Below are 27,597 nucleotides of genomic sequence, written 5' to 3'. Positions count from 1 at the left end.
ACCAGCCGAGGCAATGCTGCAAATTTGCATATGGCGGAAGTAACACCTACAACGTGCATTCATAAAAATGTCTGCCATCATAAACCTACAGTATCATAAGCACATTATAGAGGAGCTGTGATTATGCCATAATACAGGATACATTATGAATGTGACACGATTATGTTATGACACTGAGCCATACACTTGTCTCAGCTAGAATCCTGCTCTCCCCCTCCCTCCCCTCACATTTTGCATATTTTGTTGTGTAATAAAAAGCTTTCCAATTAGCGGCGTTTATCTAAATATAGATATAAACTGAGCATGACGGCCCCTTCAAGTGAAAACCAAAGTAATTGTACAGGAAGTTATGAAAATAGCTTTACTCTACTTCTTAGTCATTGTTGTTACATCAGAACAAAATGCAGTACTTGAGGGTTTGTTGAGTTTGGAAGAGTTTGTCTGCAGTGATACAATGATCACAGCTTCCAAAGCATTCACCTAACTTTTAATAATCTCGTTTCTCTTCACTCAACTCTTGATGGTTTGTAAGAACATTAAAGTTTTTACAGGCACCGTGTTCAGAGTTCACCTGAGAGTCTTCTCCTCACATTATCTTGTGAGTCTAGTCTTGTTACCAATGAGGAGACGTGAAGTTGAAATAAATGAAGTTCAAGAATGAACTTTCCATCTCAGGAGGAACTTCTTTCTGTGGTGTCAGCTCATTCGCTGTAGAATATGTACATGTAGCGGTATAAAATGGGAATACAGGAAGCAGTTGTAGAAATGTGTGAATTCAAGTTGGGAAAATCAAACTTGCAAGCCAGTGGCTCATTTCTCACGCAGACAACTTGACTAAGGAGTTATTTTTATTACAGTATTTTCCTTTTAGACATTAGTTTCAAATGTTGTTGCCTGTATAATGAGGTTTAACCACAAAAAACACCCTGCATTTAATGTTTGGAAAATGGATCCACAGTTTTGGTATTTGTGTCACTGAGTCTTTTGTTAATTATTTGTTAATTAGGTGGTGGCGTGTTGGGAGAGCGGACCAGACAAGTTTGCATGTTTAAAGAAGGTGGAGTCACACCAGTCTCTGCATTTCTATCTAACAAAACGTACTGTATGTGTGAGCAGATCTTTAATGGAGAGAAATTGGACTCACCAATGTGTTTCACATGATCTACAAATGATAAGATTCACAAACGTGTACAACTATTTGTGTGTAATTGTTTTAAAGAGTGTGTTCCAATTCACATACAAACACAAATGCACACATCACATCCTGAATAACTATTAATATAATATGTACAGACTTCAACTTTATAGATCTGATAACTTTTACTTTTGAAAATCAAATCTTCCTGCGTATAAAAATGCTTAACCTATTTGTGGCATTCTTTTGTATTTGTTTACAGATTGTTTGTTAAATGTGTGCGCGTGGATCGGCTGACACACACCGACCGGGTTACATTTGCATGAGGAATTTTGAGACTCTTTTCACGCTCTGCAGTTCCACACATCTGCTTATACATGCTGTGTTTAAGAGCTGGTGGAAAACTGGGACAACTGGGCCTTATGTGAATTCATGCGTGATTTCAAAATGGAAAAGATGATTTTCTAAAATGACAAAATAGCTCTACAACTCGGATGAAAGTGCAGCGTTAAAGAAGTTATATGAAAAACTGTTGACATATCTGATCTTAAAATCTTTATAACGATGGAGATCTTGAGGATTTAAAGTTACATTCAATTAAAAAAAAACACAACACAACGTAAATTACCAATCATCTGTCACATCCTACCCATTCTTAACTCTATAAATCCTCTAAAATAAGAAGATGTTTCATCAGTTTTAAGGGTCAAACTTGATCTAGCAAGCCAGTATTTTGAAACTAACAAGTAGTTACTAAGAACTTCAGTCATTCGTGGATTACAACAGAATATTTGATCAATAATTAGGCCCTAATGTGGATTAACAGACTACAAAAGCATATTTTCATGAATGGTACCTCATCTTTGAACACGTCCAACTTTGTGCCAATTTGCTGTTGCAAAAGCCTTTTGATTTGCACCCATGTGACCAACACGTGTTTCCTTGCTGCGATGGGGACGGCCTCTCCTGGGTTGTGGCCATTGGATATGTAAAGGGCGTGCTCACACAGCTAGGAGGAAGAATAGAAAACAATTATGAACTTAAGACTCGATCAGCTACAGCTCGGTACAGTCTCAGCAGTGTAAGAAGCTCAATAAGTAGAACATACGAGGGGCGATCAATAAGTTCCAAGACGGTTCCTGTCCAGATGGAGTGCAGCACAGTGATGCGCATGGAGCAGAAGGAAGCAGTAATCTTAGTGCACAAGTATTCCAAGTTATGTTGCCCGATCAAAATCAGCATCTCAAACATACTCCTTTTCGAGCCATAATATCTAATTAGTTATATAACTACTTTCAGAAGACGAATACAAATTAAAAACTTGTTTGGATCAAAATGTATGACAATTTCTATACATTCTGAAAAACAAATCCATAAGAGTTTAAGACATCCTTCACTTTGTCAGGCTGGTGGGGGGTCGAGGGCAAGACAGCTGTAGACTCCACAGACAGAATTCAGGATGACTTTGTTGAAGTCAGACACTGTATCTGACCTCCTGCTATACTGTAGACTATTAATAAAAAATGTATACCAAAGGATCATTTTTGATATTTCCTTCAAAAAGGAAACAGACAGGTTGAAATTCAGTTAATAATTCACTGATAATGTGCCTTTCATCTGAAGTTAGAGCCGATATTCAAGGTGGATCCTTTGAACAGAAAAGGAGAAAGGAAACAGGGTTTAATTGGCAGCAAAGAGAACAGAGAGATCAGACTTCAATAGCACAAAGAAGCCGAGTCATGCGAGCTACATGTGAGTGTGTATGCATGTGTGTACATGCATTGTTGGAAGAGTCAAAGGAAGCCCTGGAAAAACTAAGAAAAGTGTCCCCCAGGAGTGCTGTGATGCTTCAACGAGTCATGATATACTATTGAGGAAGAGCCGATGCTTCCTGAAAGGCCTTATATGTCTTAAATACAATTTGGTTATTTTTCTCCTTTAAATGATAGCGGCAGTAGAATTCGACAGGATATGTGGGGAAAGAGAGGAGGGAAAGGACTTGCAGCGGTCCAGTCAGCTGAGAGTCAGCTCAGGGTATCTGGTATGAACCCTAACCCTTCACCTCTTGGGTCATCGTGACATCAATTGACAATAAAAATGAGTTCTGACAAGTTAAAAGCAAACTGTGGTGGTTTTAAAAAAAAAAGTGAGGTTTGGAAATTGTAAATTTTGATTTGAAAATCTAAAACTTAAAAAAAAAAAAAAGTTGAGAATGGTTTCATATTTGATGTTCACCTTGTAATATCTGCACAAAAGATTAAAATTTGAGTTTCTGAACACGTCTTGCAAAGATTCGGCAAACTGCATTCAGAGATTATACACACTCCTCTCAATTCTTTACAGAGATTCCAATCAGTTCTTAAGCTTTCAGTGTTGGGATTTCAGACATTATTTTCACAGTGGAACGATCAGGAACTGTAAAAAGGAAGCTCAAAACACCTCAATCAGTCTGAGAGGGAACGGACAGAGGACCAATCAGGTGTGCTCCCACAAAATACGTCCAAAAACTTGATAGATTTACAACAAAACATGTCCTGATTATTTGTAATGCATCAAAGACGTAGGTCCTGCTTGTTGGAGTTGTCAAGATTACGTGTTACATCATAATTGGATGTTTCTAAACTCAAAGGAACATTTTCTAACTTCTCTAATCAACCCAGGAGACACACTGATGACCTCATGATTATTTCATGAATATTTCTAATCTTGTCCAGAAAGTATTGAGCAAAATCTGTTTTAATCATTATTTCCCCTTAAGACAGTTTTTCTTTACATAAGTCTCCAGTTATATACTTTTTTTTCTTTATGTGAGTATCTTTATGAACTAAATTGCTTTGGAAATTAATAGATGTAAGAAGTTTGAACATAAATGGATAGGAAAACGGGGGCATTTTTAAGTAAATGTGTACTGATGTGTTGAGGTTTAATGCACATTATTTGTGACATAGAATGTTTCCAAAAATGTATTGAATCAGATATTAATATATTCTGTATCTACAATTACACAGATCTTCCTGAATGCCTGCTGCAGTGCACGCAACTCGTGTGTGGCCGAACTGGTTTGAAAAGTGTCAAATAAATCTTTCCGATATAGGATTTAACTTTGGAAATCCAGTGTTTCTCCTTCGATTGGGACCTCCTGCACCTCCGGAGAGAAACGCATGTCGAGGACAAAACCTACTATATGGTTGGATCCTGCGTGAAACTGGAGGGCTTCTATTTTGAAAAGTGGTGTCGTTCGGTTTCCTACTGTGTTACTTTGAACTCAGTGACAGATACTATTGTATTTATGGTGTTTACCTAACTTATGAGCACCCGTATCTTTCCAGCTAAGTGCGAGAGGCTCTCATTTGTTTTGCAGGCGCATCGCAGGTCAGCGTTTCTGTTCTCTGATCTCTGTGTGTCTCACTGTGGGCGGAGCTAAACCTCCGCTGCACTGACACGGTGCGAAGCAGGCACAGGCGAAGGGAACGAGATTGTCCGCTCGTTAATCGATGGCGTTGAGGTCATCGTTTTCTCGGACAGGTAAATAAAAGTAATAAAGTAAGTCTACGTGTAGGAAACACCGCATATTGTCCGAACCTTAAGCGATCTACTCAGAACCGGGTCGCGGGCTACTGGTAGTTTGCAAACTACGGTTTGGAGACCCCTGTGCTATAATAATGTTTAACATTGTTTGGTAGGGACACTTATTAAGCACATTTATCAAAACATTTAGACACCCAAAGGTTCCCATTCCACAAACTCACTCCCACATACACACAGTGACGTACCCCTAATGCCTTGCGGACATCCTGCAGCGCAGCAGCGCTTAGGGAAGCTCCATGGACACTGGCAGGCTTCTCCGTTCCTTTCTCAGCTCTGGTTTTGCTCTTGTCTCCTGCCACAGCCGGCTCTATGCTGTCTGGTCCAGACAGAGGCTGGATCAACCCTCGGGCCACAGTGTCACACAGAAGCACAAACAGAGTTCGGTTCCTGACAGATACAACACAGAGAATGTTCCAAACTGATGTTATTTGGGATAATAAGAACTGATAGTTGGGCTTGAAGGCCAAACATCTTTGTCGTAGCGCTTCCTGAAGTTACAAACCGTTACCACAGATTTGGATGTTTCCTTGGCTACGTTGTCATATGACGCCACTGCATCCCTAAATTCACACAATTATTGCTGTGCCCAAGGACACGTCGGTCTGTTTTCATGAGCGTTCAGTGCTTCTCTCTAAAGCAAAAAATAAGAGCAGGGTTTAAACTGTTTCTTATTCTCACAGTCAACTTTAACTGTGGCCAAAATTATTTAATGAGAACAAGAGCACATACTGCTCTTATCAGCTGGAAAATGATGAAATCATGATTTTAAAGTTTCACTTGATTTGAAGGACTTTGTACACACATCAGTCCACTAAGAAAAGATCAAATGACAGCAAGGCTGATGAAACTCTTTCAAAAAACACTGAATAATTTAAAATATGTGCAGTCATCAGTCTAAAAACAGCTGTTTCATGTTTCTCAAATGCTGAGATTTTGTGAATAATATACTTATGAATGATGAAAGTTCACATCAACAGCAACTGCACAAAATGTGTCTTTAGTTCATTGTTGGAGGATCAGCTTGGTTCTTTTTTTTTTTAACAGTGGATCAGTGTGTCCAGTCTCTTATAATACATGTAGAGTGGACTTTAGGGATTTGGCCAAAACAGCTGATTCTGATAAATACATAGTTCCAGCCGTGACAGGAGACAATGTTTGAAATAATGATGTTTCTGCTAAGAAACTACAAATTCTAAAACAAAGATGTTTCACGCAGATCTTCAACCCAACATACCAAACGATCTATACAATCAGCAGAGTTTGAATATTCAAAAACAACTGAATGTAAAATCTGATCACGGTTTTCCCTTCTTTTCCTGAGTTACACCATGAAATACTGGCCAGTAATGGGTTTTGGAAACCTTTTGGATATAAATGTCATCACTTAATCATTTGATCTCATTACATATTTTTGTGAAATTTCATCGTAATTAGTGTGATAATTATTGACTCATGGCCACAAACATGTCTTGTGACGTCACAGTGAAATTTGACCACCAAAATATATAGAGTTAATTATTGAGTTCAAGTGACCGTCTGCGTCAAATTTGAAGACATTTTCTGAAAGCGTTCCTGAGCTATGATGTTGACGACCTTAAAACATAATGCCTCCAGCCACAGCTGTTGCCAGCACAGAGGCATAAACAACTTTTCCAAGAACTCCAGGCCAAACACCCAAACTCTTCTCTCTAAAAAGTATAGTGTATACTGTAATAGAACAGAGCAGTAAGAGTGTATTAGTGACCCGGCTTACCCAATGTACTCCATGTTTTGGAGCATCTCCACCAGACTCTGGAAAGTGGGAAGAAGCCGTTGGTATTCCTCAGCAGCAAGCGAGTAGCTATTATAGTTCCACAGGTAAATGGCTGCATTTGCTACCACCCACGGCTCCATGATCTCTGCTCCGAGCTCCCCTGCCCGCAACAAGTTGGTGGTGGCGTAGGCAGACAAAGCCTGGATCCAACCTCTGGGTGAGAGATACAGAGATACAGGAGAGAGTGGGAAAAATGATAGAGAAGTAATGTTTGTGTGTGAGAGAGAAAGGTAGGATGGTGACTAAATGGTTCTGTTTCTGGTGAATAATTGAACTAAAGGAGTTAAAAAAAAAAAAAAAAGTTTGTTATTTAACCTACATTAAGTTTAATTTGATGAATAAACATGGGACTCTTTTCGACCAGGTTTATATGCATGATGAAGAAATAGGAGTGGAACCTATGACAATGTCAAATACATTACATTGTGAGGTACTTGGATGCACAGTAATAACTCTCAGCTCTCATGTTACAATATGCCAGAAGATAAAGGTAAAGCATTTTAGTGCAGTGGTTCCACTGCTGCATGTCATGTATCAGGGCATGTCAATAAAGACAATAAACTGTTAAGACCCTTGATTGTTCTAATACAACCATGGCTGCAGTCTAGGGAGAAAGAAGATATAAAGCCCTATTTGGAAAAGCATACATGATATTTTGGTACAGATTCTACATGGCCCGGCTCTGCCGAGCTATTGCTAACAGATTCAGTCTTTGCTGTGATTGTATTCTGGAAACCGTGCTTGCTTGATGGTTTGCTCTTCCACTGAAGGGTGGACCAATCAGCAACTAGTCGGCGTGGCTGATGACACTGAGGCCAAGGGTTTGTTTTTAAAAGTAGTTCCAGCAATGGTGGTGGTGGTGCAGAGGCGCACAACATACATGAAGATGCAACGACTACAAACAATCCCCAATGATGCATGATGACCGTATCCACTCATGCTGTGAATTTGGGTGTGGTAATACCAGGCTAGACTCCTCCTGGGTGCAGTGTTCATTTTTCAATCTCACAATAAATAAACAAGATAACAACCCTGACTCTGAGCCTACTGTATGAGGCATGAGGAGGTGGGGAAACAGCACAGTCCAGTCGAATGTGATCCTCTGTGGCGTACATCCACAACATCGAGGTCTTTAAACACATCACAGCTAATGTCTGAAGCCTTGTTGTGTTCTATGTAATTGGTGTGGAAATGGTTTCAGATGTTGTGTGTAGTTCTGCTTTGAGAGATAAGGAAACAAAACCTTGTTTGGTTAAAAGGTTTGCAGTTCGAGAGATTGTGTGATTCCTGCCCCTGCTTATCTTTTCTGAAGAGTTATGCAAATGTATCCACTTTAATTCACCCCATTAGTGCCTGTCACTGAGGTACATACACACACAGTTCTATTTAACTGTACAACAATACCAGGCTATGAACAGCTGTTGTCATATTAATATTATAAATAAAAGAGAAACCGGGAATATTCAGTTGTTCTGATCATGTACAACGTAAAAGCATTTCGTAGCAAATGTATTACATATTATATGCAAATCATAAAGAGAAACATACAGCGCACAAATACAAAACATTTTAGTTTTACGATGCCAGCATGTGTGTGTGCAGATTGTGTTTTCACCTGTAAATAACCCAGTGGGGATCCTCGTCAGACACGGAAATACTTCTGTCCTGTGGAGGGACAGCGGGGCTGTTCAGCCGAACCCCCTCTGTTAGCAGCTTTTGAATGGTGGCCTGAGCAAGACAGAATAACACACAGTCACTCCTAAAACCTCAAACAATAATATTATGAAGTTGTTTCGACTTGACAACTTTATAATAAAAGGAGAAGAGAAGACCTCCCGCTCTGGGAACGACAGCTTCTCCAGAGGCGCTGAAGCCCAGCAATACAGATCAAAGAAAGACGAAAAGGTTGGCGAGCATTTTTACTTCAGTGGCGGACAACTCAGGTAAGACAAGAGGAACATATTCACATTGAGAGGACTGTACTGCTTAAAATAATGAATTATAGCCCAAATTATCCCCAAAAATATCTCCCTGTGTCGCAGAACAAAGAGAGAGATACAGGAGGAGGGGTTTCATCGTGTGTCAGTTTTGGTGAGGTCATGTCGCTGCTTCGGATAGTTTTCTTTATTATCTTCAAAGGACTGTCAAATTAACATCTCTATAGACTTAATAAAGACTTAGAGCTGCAGGCTTGATGGGAAGTGAGATTACACAGTAACACAAGCATAACAATACTTGTTAAAACTCCCAAAATGCATGCCGATTAAAAACAAAAAAAATTAAAAATAAAATAATTCTCCTATGACCCAACTTCTCCTAAAAGTGTTTTGGAACATAAATGCCTCACAACAAAAACATCTGAATCCTGAATTAGCTTTAAATAAAAACCTAGTTGTTGTGAAGTGGAGCTTCTAGTGAGGACCAAGACACGTCTCGTTTGAACGGAACACTTTTCTGTCTGAACTGCAGTATTACAAACTGGAACAGTGAACAGAACGCGCTCTTGCACCCGACATCAGTTGTTCCTCGTATATTTATCCTGCCCATCTTCCAGTTCTGCCTCGTGTTGTCCTCTCCAATCAGGATGACATCTCCCACCTTCAGCACAGTGGGTGTCTCACGCTTGTGAGCTGATTTCAAGTCCATCAGGTAGTCCTTTCTCCAGCGGTTCCAAAAGCTGGTTAAGAGTTTCTGCCGGTACCTCCATCTCCGGCCCGTGTCCTCTCTGCTCACGTTAGTTGCCTGAGACGGTGGCAGCATAGTCTTTGGCGGTAGAGAAGTTAGTCTTTTCCCAACCAAGAAATGAGAGAGTGTGAGTGGTTGTGGCTCTGATGCATCCTCGTGTACATAGGAAAGCGGCCTGGAGTTCAACACAGCCTCTATCTCTGTGAGCATGGTTGTCAGCTTCTCAAAGTTCAGTGGGGCCTTCCCCAGGACCCTCTTTAAGCAGGTTTTCACAGATCTCACAAGTGTTTGCCAGAAGCCGCCCCACCAAGCAGCTCGCTCTGCAATAAACTTCGAGGTGATCTCCTTGTCAGTGAAAAACTCTGAGCTCTGATCCTCTGAATGACTTCCATAGTTCCTTTAGATCCTGGTCTGCTCTTTTGAACATTTTGGCATTGTCTGAATAAACATTACAGTCCTCCTTGCCTCTTTAAGGCCAACAGAAAGTTTTCTGTAGTCTGATCAGAAACCAACTCTAAATGCACTGCTCTGGTGACAGCGCAAGTGAAAAGCGCAATGTATGCCTTCTTAGACTGACCACTAGCCTTAACATATAATGGCCCTGCAAAATCCACCCCAATAACTTCAAAGGGAGGGGACTCGGTCACTCTGTCTCTGGGTAATGGAGCCGTGGACTGCTGTGCTAGTTTCACCTTCAGTCTCCTGCAGATGTAACAATGTGATACCATCTTCTTGACTAGCTGTCTCCCTTTTAGAATTCAATACCTCTCTCTCATTTGTACTAGAGTGTATCTGACTCCAGAATGCATCACTCTCTCATGACAGTACTGAACAAGTAACTCAGAGTATCTGTGTTTTCGAGGTAGCACCCATGGGTGTTGCTGTCTAAAACTGAAATCAGAGTACTGTAGCCTGCCCCCTACACTAATAAGGCTATTCTCATCTGAGAATGGTTTCAAGTCTTTGAGTTTTGAATCTCTCTTGATGTCCTGTCCAGATTTCAGCTGGACGATTTCTTGGCTGAAGCTCTGCTCTTGGGTCATCTTCACCCAATACACTTGTGCTGCAGTGAGCCCCTCTGAAGTTAGCTCTCCCTGAATCCTTTGACTACAATGGGCATTAGCTATGAATTGTTTCACCCATGCAGTTATTCTTAATGCAGTTTTTAACCTACTGTACTTCTCCAAGTCCAATAGTGGCTCAGATTGTTCAGTGCTGGTCAGCTGTACTACAGTCTGAAACTTAGACCTAAGCTCAGTGTTCACCTCATCTGCAACACAGTCCTCATACAGTAAGGAAAGTAAAGGTGTATTAATGATGACCGCATTTCACTTAGGGGTGATCCAGCATATTAGTGCACATTAGTTCACTGTCATGTCTTACTGGGACACTAAATGGTACTCAGCAATTAGTAATACACATGTGCTTTCCCTACAATGACTAGTCCAAATGGCTGCAGTAAAAAAAAAGCCTATTAAAAAAGGAGGAGGCTTTGTTGTCTGCAATTAGAATTTGCCACGACACTGTTCTCTCGCTCTTCTTCCATCGAGCACCGTGAACCCTTCCAGAGCCTTTGTGGCCGCAGCTGCCTGCTGCCTGCTACCTGCTGCTGCCTGCTACCTGCTGCCTGCTACGTGCTGCCTGTTACCTGCTACGTGCTGCCTGTTACCTGCTGCCTGCTACGTGCTGCCTGTTACCTGCTACCTGTGCTGCCAAGACCAGCAGCCAGCTCTGCGATTAGATCACATCACAAACCAAATTCCTTTTGTTGTTGTTGTTTGATCCTTTTTGCCAGTAAACACGGATCAAAACTAATAATGTTCATACAGTGGGCGTGATGCCAAACTTGTTATGGTTTATTACATAATGGCTGAAAAGTGTGCCTGTGTGTGTATTAGGTGTCATGAGTTAGTAAGAACATACCTCAGCACTGATGAAGTGGATTTCAGCGAGAAGGCGCAGTAAGTTTCTCACACAGGTTTGACTGCATTCTGGAGAGAATGGACCAAATCTTAGCGACAGCAATCCTCCCTTTCTTGTATTTAGTAGTGTTACAAATACAACTATTACTAGCTAACCACTGCTTCTGGTTCACCTGTATTTCTTACTTAAAAGCACATTATACCTCATGTAAATCGGATCTGCTGTCATATTTTGAATCTGATTTACACATAAACAATTAAAAGGAAGATTGTTTTATGATCATAGCAGCTAATCGTTTTAGGAGCAATCGGTGATTTTACTGTAAGTCGTTGCATCATTCATCATCTCACTGTCAGTCTCTGAAGTCTTCCATCTTCCATCATCGTAAAGCAAACAGAATCGACAAGCAGCTCGGCACACATCCCAAACTTCCTGTTTCCTGGCTATCTTCACTAGATTTGCCCACAACTTCATTCTGAAACAGCAGAGAAATACAGATAAGTCCTTTATAAAAGGTTGAGGTTCGGGGCTCAGCCACACACTGCATATCATCTCAAATTGTTTGTTCGCAGGGTCATGAATAACAAAAATGTGCCTTGGCTTAATGGTCTCCTGACCATTAAGCCTGCCATTTCTGAAGTTCATTTCTGAAGTTCACACTTTTTTAACTGTAATGATGGGGGCAGATGTGAGGAAATCAACAATGCGTTGTGAATAAGAAGATGTAATGGAGGGGTGCAGACTCTTACAGTCACATAACAACTTTAACTGCAGAGAAGGCCAATAGATCAAACATTCATTAGTATCTAATGTTCAGTAAAAGCAAGAAGTTCTAAATTCAACAAGCCATAAAAGTCCGACTATATGGGCAATTTTCCAACTGGGTTTCTGGGAAGCCTGACAACTAAACAGAATGACTGAGAAAAGTTTACACAGGTGAGAAGACATAAAACACTTTACATTTAGAAATGTATAGTCACAATAAATACATGTAAGTGAACAAACACACACATCTCTGTGCTGTCTGTGTCATTTCCTTGTCTGGCCAGGTATCCATCCACCTTCTGTACAGATGAGGAGTGATGCTGAGCCTTAGCAGCGAGCTCAGCCACTGGTCCAGGTCCAAGACTGCCTACGGGAACTAGACAATTGTTGAAGTACTGTATTATTAGTCAAACTTTATTAATACTGGAAAAGCATTTATATAAATAATGAATCAATACAAATTTCTGGATTTCTGGCTATAACACAAAAACAAAAGGTTTAGTCATTCTAATGTTTAACTTTTTCTAGGCCTCAATGATTTTCTGCATGAGAATGTTATCAATTTGAGGAAGTTAATCAATTGTCCTGAGTAACACAAATCAAAAACACAAGCAGCAGCAATCCTTTCAACCAGGGGTGTTACAGACTACAATGTAGTCAGAATAATTAGATTTGCATTTTTATTGAAACCCCTCTGCAGCAACAGGGGTATTTGAGAATTTATTTTTTAACGATAGAGGTCTTTGACTGTGAGTGGAGTGGAAAAATGCTCCAGTGTCTTTGCGCTGATCCTGGAAGTTTGAAAACGCAGTCTCATGTACGCACCTCGCACTAATGAACATCTGAGGAGCAATAGAAAATTGTGACAATATTATATGCTGCTATTAATTAATTCTTCTAATCTCAAGGGTTACTTCGAGTGCTGGCTTTGAAGCTCAGAACACAATGATTAAGTGTATTCTAGGGGATGCTTGAGGGTCAGGGACAAAAATAAGAAGTACCTCAAGGGACCACCGCTTTTAACCCAGGCCTGCAGTGGAAACGCTTTGACTAGCTGTCAGAGGCGAGTTCTTCCCCGGGTCATTAGGACCGCTGAATGTTCATTTGATGCAATGGACCAAGGAGCCTGGAAGGAGTCTGAGATCAAAGGCTGTCCCCGAGCTCAGACCCTTCGTCTCCATGATCCAATGAACACAGTCGATGGGGCTTCAGTGTTAGAGACTCTGGGACACACCAAAGAAGTCTTTCTTTCCAGATCCAGAGGGACACATTTACATACAACACAGCGCGCACCAATCTGGGTCTGCAAAGTGCATGTGAGTGGCTCCTAAGGCAGCACCATACCATACACCAGGCCCACGGGACTGCCCTCCAGGTGCATTCTACTAGCACAGATCAGTCTGGAGGGGGGAGAAACTGATAAGTAAATGACTTATCAAAATATTTGAATGGCTAACTTGAAGCTATTTTATAGTTAGACGCTTAAATCAATGAAAGCGCAATGAATACAAAACCACTAGTCTGTCCACACATTGTTTGATTTTATAATGTTGCCAGATTCTTATATTTTCTTGTTCCTCCCTGAAATGGACTGTTCCGTATATGCATAAATGCAAGGTACACTACACATAGGAGTTAAACCTTAAAAGCGAAAAAATGTCCCCTTGCAGGATAAATAAAGTAAGCATCCATCCATCTATCTATCTATCTATCTATCTATCTATCTATCTATCTATCTATCTATCTATCTATCTATCTATCTATCTATCTATCTATCTATCTATCTATCTATCTATCTATCTATCTATCTATAGGAAAGTAAACTGGCCATTTATTGAGGTTTAAAGACAATGATGATTCTTGTTGTAGAGGCTCAATTGGTCTCGATGTGTGTTTCAAGCTTCTCATTTCAATAAGATAAGACCTTCAGAATCAGACATAGGATGAACAAATGTAAGTGTGTCTTGAGTGAAAGTGAGGAAGATAAATCTGTACTTGTTGGGGTGTCGTCTGCATCCAGCACCATCTGAAAATAATCAGGGGCCAAAAGGAGACCGACAGTCATCAGAAGGGGGCGAGTGTCTGTCTTTTCTTGGGGCTGCATGTCCTTGACCTGAGAAAGACAGAGAAGGGTTGGAGAAGGGTTGGATGACAGAATGAACTTACACACCAGCCATACACACCAGAGTACAATTTAGAGCTAACCTGCAAACCATTTGCTTTTACTCGCGTCTCATTGAAGCTGCACACTGCATTTAAGCTATCGGTTATTTGACTTCAACACCCAAAAATCCTGCAATAATTCAGTTCTTGCGGCTATTGATGAGCCAAGTGTGTGTTGCCGTCTGCAGCTTGAATGAGCTGTTTCATTGGATCATGTTCGACAATCTGACACAGATGGGTAGAAGACCTGCTGCATGAGCACGGCGACTTTATCCTCAGGCCGGGATGATGTTTGGTGGAGGTTCCGTCTGAGCTGCAGCAGGCAGAACGCTGACGACAGACGTTCTCGTTGTCTCCCATTATCCAGCAGCATGGCTTTCTGAAGGTGAGTGAACGAAGGCTCAAGGCGCCCTTCCTCCTCTTCAATCACTGCCAGCTCTGAGTGGACTTGACAGCGAATCTCCAGCAACATACTGTAAAAGTGACACACAAACGCATCCAGTCTGAGCTAATATATTGTGGAAGTGCATACATCTGTAGGCCTGCAAGGTTAAAAACCAAAGATGTTAATAATGTTATAAGTATATCATCTTGAAAAACAGCTAAATGTTTCTGTTAGTAACAGGGAAAAATACAGGAGAAGAAATGTTTCTCACAATAAATCATCATAAGTCTTTATCCAAATAATGTAAAACACATGCTGTACATGTATTGCACTTTTTAAAGAGTGTTTTCATTAAAGCTTACAAGTAATCACAGCAAAACGCACAGCGGGATCTAAAAATCTGGGACCAAATTGAAAATATGTCATAAGATTATTAACATTTTACGCACAAAAAATATTTGAGCTATAATAAAACATGATAATATGATGAGATTCTGTAAACAGTATTTAAAAGTAGTGCTCTCTTGGACTTTAATGTTTAGTCAGGCCACAGCCTGTCATGTTGTTTCTATAAACTGAGCTACACAGCCAAACATATGTTCAGTGAAAAGTACGTACAAGAGTAAAGACAAAGTGAAAAGCCCAAAGACATGAACACGGAGCCATGCATCATGGTGAATTTGAAGAGGCTGAAAACCTTTGCATGTCTTCCAGTACTTGGGCGACCTTGAGCAGAGGTGTCTTGATGCGTTTCCTGAGGTTGTGCTGCAAAAGGGGAAGGCAGACGCTCCACTGCGTAGCACACACTGCCTGCACAGCCTGAGGGCCCCCCTCCCTCACCGCAGTCTGCAGCCACTGATCCAGCCTGCCTATCTCCTTCAGCCGGGCCTGTGGGATATCAACCACAGATTGAGAATCTCTCTTGCAGCAGTTCCATCACTTGGCAACTGTACTTGGATTAAACTGGGCTGAATATGTTTAGGTGCCAAGTTTTTTTTTTATGTGACAATTTCCACGGTACGGTATAAAATAAGATTACATGATCCTACATCCGCCAACATTTTTTTTTGTGTGTGTTACAGAGGAACAACTCCAGAAAATGTATCAGAGTGATCAAATGATAATTCAAATTCTTCACGGAAACTCTGACTGATGTAATTCTTCTAAATGAACATGCAGTTCCTGAAGGGAGCGACACCTATTCAGGTTTAAAAGGATTTCTGGATCGACTGCCAATAAATACAGAATCTATATTTAAATATTTGCCAATAGTTCATCAAACTTCTGCTTGGGTCCAGCGCCTGCATTATAACATGCGACGGAAACACACGGCTGATAAGTCACACGTATGATCGAGCACCTCCACACTGGCTTTGGAATAGTCATTCATCTTCGCCTCTTTCTTCAGGATGTTGATTTCACAGTTGACACATTCCATTATTATGCGTTGGCCAATGCTCTAAATAGACAAATACACATGTGATATGAAAAGTCAGTGTTCAGCAGTACACATAAGTCAGGATGACAAATCTACAAATTACTTTTATAAAATGTCTTATGCCAGAAGATATTGCAAATAATTCATTCAAGAGCAAAAAGAGTAAAAAAGTGAAAGGACTACAAACCCCTTTATGAAATAAATTCTACATTGCTGCATTTCTACTTTCAACAATCTTTTGGCTCCTGATCATGACCTCAGCTAATTAATCTCATTGTCAAGTGTCTACTTAAGGGGGGATGTCAAATTCCATGTATAAATTTCCGTGTTTCTATAATGCGTACAGTTACTGCAACTACTGACGGAGGTTTTAAGAGAATGTCGGACACTCACAGCCTCTCCTGACGACTTTAGCTCTTTCAAACAGTCGGCAGCTACTTTCTGATGCTTCACTTGCAAGGCCAGCAGAGCCAACTCCAAGAGGAAGGCAACTCTGCAAATCCCAGATAAAACATAATTTATACAATTCACAACCCTCCAGTACAGTAATCTGCGCCATGTACTCGCCCTTGGGATATCCATATGTGGGGGTTTACAGTAGCGGGAGGTTTACGAGGAGGACAGGGAGCAACAAGGGTAATCTGGCAGGAGATGTGATCAGAACGCTTTGGGACACAGACCTGTCAGACGGCTGGATGGGTGTTGGGTTCTGCGGAAGGTTGCAATCCCCAGGCGGAGCTGGTGTTTTGGTGAAATCCACCAGGAGACAGAAAATCTCCTCGAGCTCAGCAGAATCCTCTTTTGTCAGATTCTCCTCATTTATTTCGTCCAACCTGCTACAAACATCAGGAAAACCCATGTTTGGACAGCCACACAAGCATCCAAGACTGTGCATTCACTTCCATTCGCCTTTTAATACACTTATACCAAATAGTGCATAAACCTCGGGCTAAATAACCGACAGTATTTGGTGCAGATGATGGCTGGGTCAGACTGAGTCATGCTGTCGACTTTTAGCTGAAATAAAATGCCATGAGGAGCTCCGACATGTTGAGTACATGCCTTCAGAAAAAGATTGAAGGTTGGGTTTGTCCTATAATATGCCACACCAGAGGACATAGTGTACTATCAAATGTATGCAGGCAGCCACACAAACCTTCTTACTATGGGATGCCACAGGCTCAGTTGAGAATCAATGGATCACTGGCCCATTAACCTAGGTTTAATGTTCGAAGAGCTCCCATGTTGGCTGAAGGTGTAAAAGATTTAGGATAAAAACAATAAAAATATCCCACTGTAAGTCCTACAGTTTAAGAAAATACTCTGACAGGCTAAAAAAAACCAAAACCAGACAAGTACATTTCACAAAAATTGGTACAAATCATGACCTTTGTCTAACCAATATTTATGACTCAGCTTGCTTCTATTGTTAGCAAAAACAGTAAACGTGTAATCAACCACAAAAGCACACTTTCAGACACTGCCTCGCCACCACAACTGTTAATAAACCAAACATTATTAAAGCAGATCAAGGGCTTTTTTTTGTGGACATCAACAGCTATAGCACAAGTTGTTTATCTTAGCTGCAGATAGATAGAAAGGCTTTCATCATTACAGCACAAAAACAGTGCTGTCAACAAAATAAATCCTCAGGTAACGTCAAAGAAGAAAAATGACAAACATAACAGAGGAACTTTACTTACTTTTTAAACTCCTGTATTCTGTAAATGACTGTTAAAGTAGTGCACTCCCTGCTTGTTTGAAGTAGGACATCACACTCTGACAGCTTGTGTTGTACCTACAGGGAGAAAAGTTGAAAGTTGCACTTCATCATCGTTATAGGTTTCACTAAAATACATACTGTATTTCAAGTTTAACTCAATTAATGGTATGAAAACTCGTCTACAGATAGCCAGTGTCCAGATTAGACAAGGATTAGGATCAATTTCAAAAAGAAGGTTAGGAATGGGTTAAACCGAGAGCAAGGGGGCAGGAATCTGTTGACGTGCTGTAATCTGTCAGACCAAGTGAGAATTTGAACACTGACTTTTTTTGTCACCTTATCTTGAAGTATCACTTTTGAGCTTCTTACATAAACTCAAGTCAGTCATAAAAATATACTGACAATGTCCCATGAAAATGGTGTATTTCCATATTCCAGTATTTCATGACTTTTAGATATTTAGAGATATTGACGAATTGAATGGTCTTTTGTGGGTTCTGACAATTCTGAAAATCCTAAAAACCCATTAACTGTTTAAAAATATGAGCAACAAAGGCTAATAAAAGGCAGATTTTCTTACTGACATTTTGGAGATACGTGTTTTTTATTGGCTATGTAAACTACAAAAATAACTGCCATACATGCAATATGCTGTTTACCTGTAGTGTAAAGAGACTTGGATAAAGATGTGGAGTATTCAACTTGATAAATTCTTCTGTAACTTTGGCAAAACTTGCTGCATCCTCAACTTCCCCAGAGTCCACAAGACATTTAACCAGGTGCCTGAACAGAAACAGAGAGCAAACATAAGGACATTGTTATTTTTAGTCTCCACAGTACTACATTGTCAAGTTCCCAGTTCATTACTGTATGTACATTTAGCTACTGTTCATCCAATGTAATCTATATGCCGATAAAATCAAATATAATTCCTTCATTAAGCTGGTTTACTCTTGATTATGCCAGACATACAGAGCCCTTTGCTTTTAATACCTTGGCCAGCTAAATCACTGACATTTACAATGTACATGAATGGTATATTGTGTCTACGAACAAATATAAAACCAACATGTGAGCCCGGAGTGTAAAGGGAGAACATCATTAAACAGCTTACATTAGGACCGATTCTCCGCTCTATAGAAGAGAAAAAGGCAACCAATTAAATGGGGAGCCTGAGAGCTGTGATCATAATTGAGCTGCTGGTTAATTAGCTGTACATGTAATCACCCATGAATAAAACATGGAAATGTACAGAGTCAGCGCTGGTAAGTAAGAGAGCATTGCAGGGTCACTTGCATCATGAGCTCCGCCCTCCAAGTGTGGTCTTGGTCTGCCACCTCCTCCAGACTTTGCACCACCTGCTTGAGGGAGGGGACCAGGTGGAGGCAGCGCCCTGGCTGCAGGAATGGCTGCACTATCTGGAAGTACAGCACCGAGGCATTGAACACCATAAAGTGGTATCTGTAAGACAAAAAAAAACAAAAACAACTTGCAATCAAAGTAAACTCAGGGCACTGAATTATTTATATGATACACATGAAAGCCATTTCATCTCTTCTCAATTCAAACCAATTGTCAACTCTGTGTGCAGAACTCTTGTGAATTGCAAATGTGTGCGGATTAACCATAGTCCAATGAGCCACAGGAGACTGGCCAGTACAAGCTTTTCGACGTAAGATAATTGAAATGTATGAATTCAAGGCACTGTTTTAGAGAAATCTGTGTGAACAGGCTGTTTGAGTGCTGCTAATGTATTCATCAGAGAGTGTGCTGTGCTGTAGTCTGGGCTGGATGTATTAGATATGTATTCCCTTTGGGGTTAACTGGGATTGCTTATTCAGCCATTTTATTGACAGGTTATGAGTTCATTAGCAGAGAGATTCAGTGCCGATTGCTTGCAAAGGCTAACCAGTATCTCCCAACACATCTTTCAGAGGATCAAGGGCAGTTATATTTTATGATTTGTATCATTACATCTATATTTATCCACTTCGAGTCAGCTGTTGAGATTGAGAAGAATACATGCTGAGTATTATCCACCTTTGAATAAGGAGTGAGGGTGAAGCAATACGAATCATTTTATTTCAACGATGTTATTTGCAACTCAAACCTTTAATTCTTAGAATATTTTCTGTGCAGCAGACTGAAACTAACCTCTCAGCTAAAAGAAGAAAAAAAACACTCCCTGCTGAGAATATTTGACTTTCATTGCATGTTTTACAGGGGCACCTTCGAACTATAGGGGCAACTGACAAAAAATATCTGAGGCAATTGACACGACACAGCATAAATTGGTAAACTTTCTCAACACCGTAACAACAAAGCCGAGCACACTTCTGGGAGGTTGCATACCTTGGTTTCTGCTTTGAAATTTCAATTGCTTTCAGAAAATATATCGTAGCCTCTTCAAAGTCTTCCTAAATTAGAAAAATAATACAGAAACGAAAATGAGAACTTATCATATCATACAAACAAACAAAGAGCAGACAAATAGATTTTGCAATAGAGGCCACAGCACCAAAATGTGAAAAGACAAAGGCCAATATTTCTGAACAAGTCTGAATTAAAATGGCGAAACCGCAAGTGCTTGTTTCCACAGCTGGGTCATCTGCCCCATTTTTTGTGAAAATAAGTACAGTATATCTCCACAGTAATTGTGTGTGTATCCCTTGCAGCCACAGAAAAACAAACACACACACACACGCACACACACACACACACACACACACACACACACACACACACACACACACACACACACACACACACACACACACACACACACAAAACACCCTTGAGGGTGAATTGTCAAATTTGCTGCCCTCACCACACTCCCAGTGGCCGGCAGAGACTTCAGCTGGCCCTGGCAGAGGTAGGCTCGACACAGAAATTGATTAACCGGCGGATTCCCTTCAAAGTACATCTTTAGACACGCTGTGCTTATCTCCAAAGAACCCATCTGAAAACAGAGAGAAAGAGATGCACAAAGGCCAAACAAAATAAATATTTCGACCTCAACTGCAATTATATTGCATAAGCAGCATTTTTCCAAGTTTGATGCATTATTAAAACTATTCAGAAATGGCTTATTGTAGGTAAGATGCTCATTTATTTTACGCATGACAAAACATTGTCTTAATTGCAGGTGTTTGCCCTCAGAGTTACCCAGTAAGTGCTCTGTAAACTGTCTCCTGTTAATAATCAAATGAATTCACACAGGATAGTTTTCATTGAATGAATCGCATTGTTAATAGTGCAACTGAAATTTTACCAGCATACTGTGAGCTTTTAATAGTGCTATGAAGAAGTGTTTCATCTTTTTTCATGCCGGAAGATCATAAAATCAGTGAAACGACTAATGAACAATGGATCAGTGCGTTCTGCTGAGGTTGAGACTTATTCAGTATTCACTTAGGCCCAAGACTAAAAGGCATTTTTATTAAAAAAAAAAAAAAAACAACCTCTGTACGATATAAAGAAGAGAGAGAGAGAGAAAAAGAAAAAAAATCACATTATGGAGTATCCTTGTGTTTAATTATTCAAATATGTTTGTCTTGCTTCAGGACAGTTCAGTCTACATTAGTAAAAATGCATTACTATCCCCTAGTAGGGCAATAGTTAGATTAGGCAAACGAAAGTTACTGATACAAAAACAATGACATAATAAAATCTATATTAAGACTCTTCTAGCAGAGGGGCACTGCAGAGGTTTTTATTACCATGATTTTCTATATCAGTAACTGTAGATACCATCAGCAAAAAAGCCAGTGTTAACAAGCAACCTCAAAAGGATCCAAGTCCTGCTTTATTTAGTCAAACTCAATGATCTTTCTCTGAATTCCAATGATATCAGTAATAATTTGGGATTTTCCACAGAAGAAAATGCTTACATATCATCTCAGTAGCAGGTATTTACTTGTATACATGAGATCCACATTTTTTTTTTTTTAGTCAGATGCACATCTTTTATTCTTGGAGGCTGCTGAAAGCATCATCCCAGCAGTCATGAACAACATAAAAACACTCCTCACAGCACTTGGAAAGGAAGGTGCTCAGAGCACGTGTTTTCTCACAAACATTTTTCATACAGAGGATTTCAGCATCACAGTCTGATTCTCACCGTAGCCCAATGCATACATCGTGGCTGTCCTAAGAGCTATGTGGAGCTATCTGGTAAACAGAACATACTTTTCACTATATATGATTCTGTATGGTGACTGATATCATTTATAGTGTATAATAAATACATAGTAATCAAAATTACTCACCACTGAACATCAGTAGAATTGGCCACATATTTCACGTGTTACGATGCAGACAGTGGAAAATCTCATCGAATTGAATGTACATATTTATCCATTCAGTTTTCAGTTTATTAAATCAGTGTCATGTTCAGCCTCGTGTTCTTCGCCACACACTTTGACCCCGGTGTGTCTAAAACTGCTCCTGTTGACTAAATGGTGATCGAATAAATGCCATTTAAACGGGAACCGCAACAGTAAGTCAATCCCCGTCCAGACTCACCTGCAGAGCGGCTTCCGCACAAACGACGTACAACTCCGAGACAACACGTGGGCCTGTTGTCGTGCTGATCAAACGGTAGGCTGTCTGCAGCGCTTCGGAGTCTGCACGTAGGAAATGAGCCCTGGTAAACAAAGCATACTTTTCCACGACTCTTTATTTGTGGAGCTAATTTCATGACACATACCTCGGTGCTCCTTTGCCTTGAATAGATAGTGACGAATTTCCACGTCCATTTCTGGGAAAATGAACCGGCCAACAGGCTATTTCTTTGTCACGTAATGGAGCTCCGCCGGCCAGCGTCAAACTAATGGCACTTTCATGCTATTCGCGCGACCCCATTAAAACGCCACAGGTGTGTAACTGACGAGGGTACAACTTTTAAACCTTCAGAGAAACAACACGACCCTTCGATAATTTGGTGTTTTGATATTACCCCACTTAATGATTACTTTCTGTAATAAACAACGAACCGAATATCAACGCAAATGCTGTCTAACCCCGAACTATCCAGCCGCTGTGGTTTGCAGTTTGGGAGCGTTACTAAGCAACCGGAGACTGGGCTTGGACTACGGTACACGAATGGGCCAAAAAGGTTTAATTTTGCTTTTAAACTTTCGCATAGTTTGCTTGATGAACTAGCTTCATTACGATATACTGACTATTAGTTAGAGATAAACCATTTACTGTAGCCTCCATATACAAAATAAAATAGGCTCCACTGACATAAGTGTTGATGTTGGATCAACATGTTTATGTTTTTATTTTAAAATGATATGAAAATCGAAAAAGATCAATATAGAAAATATAACATGACAACAATCTCTTTCTCTTATAGACACACAAAGACCCCCCCCCCCCCCGCCCCCCACCCCCCCACCCCCACCCACACACACACACACACACACACAAACATACACACAGAGCCACAAAAAGCACCTCCTCGTGCTTGTGGTCCCGACGCTTCTTAACTTCAAAGTGCATCTTTAGAAATCAGGCCACTCAGTGTGTAAATAAAATGTATTTGGTCAAACCAAATACTGCTGTCGATGTTACATGGGTCTAAGTGGTGAAGCAAGGCAAACTGCTGTGGCTCGCCCTATAACGGACTTGGGATTCCTAGTTTGAGGTTTAATTGCCAGAATCATGTATTACCTGTCAATATTTCAAACAGCACAGATAGCTCCTCGGTGGCCCCCAAGCAAATTTGTTAAGCAGTTCATCGTGGGATCCGTCTAAAAATACACACAAAGAGAATATTCACCCTTTGGAATGGCTTAAAGTGTGAAATATATAATTATTTTCTGAATGAGATTTTTCCTCTGTCACTTGACCTACTTAATGGTTTGAGTTGGTGCTTTTATTTGTTGTTTAAAATTTCACAACAATCATGCCATTGCATATACATTTGAATTTTACTGTTTGCTTAATGGCTAAGTTGCAGAGAGAGAAACAACTCTATGCTGAATTTCTGGACATTCCAATAACATCTCGACGCTTGTATCACATGCAGTTAGATCTTTGTATTAATGCACTACATTCACATATTAGTGACACAACCATAGGAATGATCTAATTTCAACATATTGAGCCCAAATATACACCCACTATACTTTCTTAAAATTGAGATATGTTTGTTTTGTGTTAGTTATGTATTGAATTCCTGGCAGAAGACGATGTGGCTGGCTTCACAAAGGCATCAGCCAGGCAATCTGGCCAACACAGATGGTCCTATATGATGATGAATAAGCTCATAAAATGCTAAATGTGTTTGTTTAGACTGTCACCCAGGATGTAACTAGAATACACCTGTCCTGCTGTACACATAGCTTTCGAAGATTTACTGCGGTATAATCATATGAATTTGAATTTAAACAACATATTATATTGCTATAATCTCATAACATTCAACCAATACTGTCAAATTGAAAAATCCGTTCATAAAAGTCTAGCGACTAGAACCAAGGCTTCAATATTTAATATCAAGGCAAGCAGTGGAAATGTATGCCCAAGGAGGTTTTGAAAATAAAAGTAATGATTGTTAAAAGACAGGATGTGTGCCAATATTCCAGAAAAAAACAACCTGGGCATTTTCACTGTGTAAACAATATTTGACTTTACATCACTGGAGTGGCTCCAGGAATGGTTCGTATTCACAAAGAAAGACTTTACTGTCTTGGATTCCATAAATAACAAGCCTGGACTCTTTTCAGAATTTAATTTCAGGAGCTGAAGAGTAAGTTTTAGTTCAATCCAATGAATAAATAGTAAGCACCAGTTAGGGCTCAAAAGCAGACTTTAGCTCCATTCAGCTTGTGTTTACACCCCATCATAAAGGCCATTTTGCTGAAATGCGGCATGTTTAGTTCATGGTCTCTTGTAAATTGTGAAAGGAAATTGAAATGCCATTAAGTGATGATCCATGAGCAGTGTCTGTGAGTTATCTTTGGACCAGTGCACAGACACTAGCCCTATTTAATGAGGATATAACCACACGACACAATCTTGTCAGCAGCACTGATGCACACCAAGGTGGAGAACAAAGATAAACAATGCATCACCAGCAGTGAAATTACATTAATAATCACCAGTTTTTCCCAGACAGGAATAGAAGCAAAAACCCAAAAGGCTGGAGGCTCCCGTGTTTCACATCAGGAGGCTCATTGTAAACATGCATTCAGATAAAGAAGATGAGTAGGAAGCAATTTGTTAGCTGTTTTTAATTTATTTTTATTACACAAGCTTGGGAGGTATAATATGTAAAAAACAAAACACAATTAAAAATAAATAAAAAGAGCATGCTGTTAAGACTGATCTTTAACAATCCAGATTTAACAGCTTTGTCCACAGAAAAAAAACTATTCAGCCCAATGTTTTGAAAGAACACATTTGACCTGACAAACTTTTGAAAATGTTGCATAATGGAGCTTCTATCACTCTCTGGACCAGGGGTTGGCAATTCATTTTCCCAAGGGGCCTCATGAGAAACTGGGACTGTTGTGGAGGGCCGGACCAATAGGCTGAACTCAATTCTGCTCAATATTCAACATTCTTTTTATCTCTATAAAAAACAGTAAATTGTATGTTTTTTATTAGCTGCTACTGGTAGTAGTAGATGTTACAATTAGGCTATTAAAATGGGGTGCAAGCATTGTAAAAACATCAACATTATATCACTATTCAATCAACATTCACTAAAAAGATTTTGAAAATGAGCATATTTTTGCAGTATTTCAAAGAACAGCATGAAATTAACTTTAAACAAAAATATAATAAGTGCGATTGATATTTTGTTTGTAGTGTAATTACCTCATTTGCTGTTTTTCAGTTATTTGTTTTTGTTCAGTGAGGGAAGGGTTAGGTATTTTCGGTTATTTGTTTGAATCCCAAAAACACTCAGATCTCAGAAAACAAAGTGCAAATAAAATTAGATCCTTTAAGTTCCTCGGATTTTGTTCCTACCGCCCATTGACAGGTCTCATTTTTGCCTCAATTTCAAACAATACACTTGACAATCAACATACTTTTAAAACATATACAGTAACTTAAAAAAATTCAACACACACACACACACACACACACACACACACACACACACACACACACACACACACACACACACACACACACACACACACACACAGTTATGTTTTACTTTGCTATGTTCCTCAATGCAAATTACTCACAATTCTCGGACACAACTTGGTTAACAAGCACTCGATATCTCTTGGGAATCTCAAAATGTCTTACTTTGCTCCAAACCTTGTCTGCCTCATGCACCTGTCTCAGCGGGCCCATCCTCAGACCTTAAGTATTCAGACATGCGGCAGCCCTGCGAGGCTACAGTGATCAACACACATTAGGAAAATGCACGGATGAAGAATGTTGGCAAGCTTACATTTTTATTGCGGCCAATGTTTACGGTCAGAAGGGTTTGTTTGTTGCCATGGATACCAGTAGCTCCAAAATGTCAATGCCAAGTTCCCATCAAAATGTAGTTCCAATTTTAAGAGAATTTTTTATAAAATCTCTGAATTTATTTTTGAATAGAATGGATGTTTCCAACCACAAGTGTTTTTACCTGTATGTTCATTTGGAACGCTAAAGTCACCTCCCCAGTCCACATATATCTGATATTTTCACCTCTTCAGTGGTGTGAGTGATGTCTAACTCACATGCTTCCTATTCCTAGTCATATTTTTTTTTCTTACTTGGATGAAATCCAACAAAAACGTGTTTAACTCTGCATAATTATGCCAATATTGTCATTAATTGTCATTTAAAAAAAATTCCCCTCAGGGATTAATAAAGTAACTACCTAACCTAACCTAACCTAACCTAATTATACTCTATAACCTAATCTCATCTGTTTTCTGTCTTTTTTACGTCTGTCAAAAGAACAATTTGGATTCAACACCTGTTTAGAGTCATTCATGCAAAGTTTCACCATTTTCTGTTATTTCTGTTCTGTTAGTTGGAGGTTTTTCTCCTTTAAAGATAAGTTTTTCCCTCCTAGCTTATGTGGGAATTGTTGAATTATTGAGTTTATCTGTATAGTGTTGTAAAGTTCTGCTGTAAGAACTTTAATGCGTTAAGTGCCATGAAATAACTTGTGTTGTGATTTGACACCATACAGTATAATTGAATTTAATTATTTCTCTGGTTCGATTATATAAGTATGATATTACCATTCTTAATAATTATGCCTACAAAGATTAGATTGGTTAATGATGGTTTTCCAACCAGATAAACAGCCATCAATAAAAGCCATAGCCGACCTACTTGAATCACTGAAAAAAAAAAAAAAAAAAATCTGAGGTTGTGGCAGCCAATCAGGGGTCACCAGGCTACTGTAGATGCAAACATACAAATTGTATGAAAACCAAGTCATGTACTTCCAACCTCACAGCAGTCTTTAAGCCTGGAATTTCATGAACATGTTCAATTTCATAATATTGTACTTGTTCACAGAATTATCTATCTTGACTGCACTGACAGCACGTTATCCCACAGATGTCAGCTGAAGTGTTGAACAAACAAAAAGCTTGACCTGTTTTCACCAGATAATAGAGTTAAGATCATCTTGCACAACTGAGGGAGTAGGCATTCACCAGATTTGATGGCAGTCTCTTCAATAGTTCACCAATAAATAATCTGACACAGATAGCTAATCTGTTAGACTGACAAACTGATTGAAAGACCAACCAAACATGTAATCCTGAGAGTCCCGCCTCCCTTGTGACTAAAAATACATCTGGTGAACGAACAATATCATTTATCTTCGGTGCACTGATTAAATTGTGATTAAGCAGTTATACGGTTTGTACAACTGATTAATCACTTCTCAATAGACCCGCGACCTCCATCAGATACATTCGGGTTTTTTAATCAGTCTGTTGAGCAATTGCCGAAAAATTGAACACTGAAACTGTCTAGTGATGATTTAGGAGTTTTAGGA

General features: G+C 39.7%; 1 protein-coding gene across 1 annotated transcript in view; it reads right to left on the bottom strand.

Moving 5' to 3' along the window:
- The window catches only part of LOC138195637 (cilia- and flagella-associated protein 46), a 55,783-nt gene extending 33,142 nt beyond the window's left edge, over positions 1-22,641 (bottom strand). Inside the window, exons 1-20 of the mRNA XM_069145253.1 lie at positions 22,327-22,641; positions 22,143-22,243; positions 20,446-20,577; positions 19,971-20,035; positions 18,915-19,079; positions 18,278-18,401; positions 17,599-17,693; positions 16,576-16,731; positions 16,289-16,388; positions 15,818-15,916; positions 15,155-15,345; positions 14,320-14,545; positions 13,905-14,022; positions 12,156-12,285; positions 11,495-11,619; positions 11,145-11,212; positions 8,152-8,264; positions 6,477-6,689; positions 4,909-5,110; positions 1,992-2,144 (exon numbers count right to left, since the gene is read on the bottom strand). Of these exons, the coding sequence (XP_069001354.1) occupies positions 1,992-2,144; positions 4,909-5,110; positions 6,477-6,689; positions 8,152-8,264; positions 11,145-11,212; positions 11,495-11,619; positions 12,156-12,285; positions 13,905-14,022; positions 14,320-14,545; positions 15,155-15,345; positions 15,818-15,916; positions 16,289-16,388; positions 16,576-16,731; positions 17,599-17,693; positions 18,278-18,401; positions 18,915-19,079; positions 19,971-20,035; positions 20,446-20,577; positions 22,143-22,243; positions 22,327-22,375 (2,625 nt within the window). The 5' untranslated portion in view covers positions 22,376-22,641. The remainder of the gene's footprint in view (positions 1-1,991; positions 2,145-4,908; positions 5,111-6,476; positions 6,690-8,151; positions 8,265-11,144; positions 11,213-11,494; positions 11,620-12,155; positions 12,286-13,904; positions 14,023-14,319; positions 14,546-15,154; positions 15,346-15,817; positions 15,917-16,288; positions 16,389-16,575; positions 16,732-17,598; positions 17,694-18,277; positions 18,402-18,914; positions 19,080-19,970; positions 20,036-20,445; positions 20,578-22,142; positions 22,244-22,326) is intronic.
- Positions 22,642-27,597: the final 4,956 nt, after the last annotated feature.

The sequence above is a fragment of the Embiotoca jacksoni genome, unplaced genomic scaffold, assembly GCF_022577435.1.
Source record: "Embiotoca jacksoni isolate LCO1_2020_lvr unplaced genomic scaffold, fEmbJac1.0.p SCAF_12, whole genome shotgun sequence".
Taxonomy (NCBI): Eukaryota; Metazoa; Chordata; class Actinopteri; family Embiotocidae; genus Embiotoca; species Embiotoca jacksoni.
Note: the sequence above shows the minus strand (reverse complement) of the source record. Positions and strands in the feature narration are given on the sequence as shown.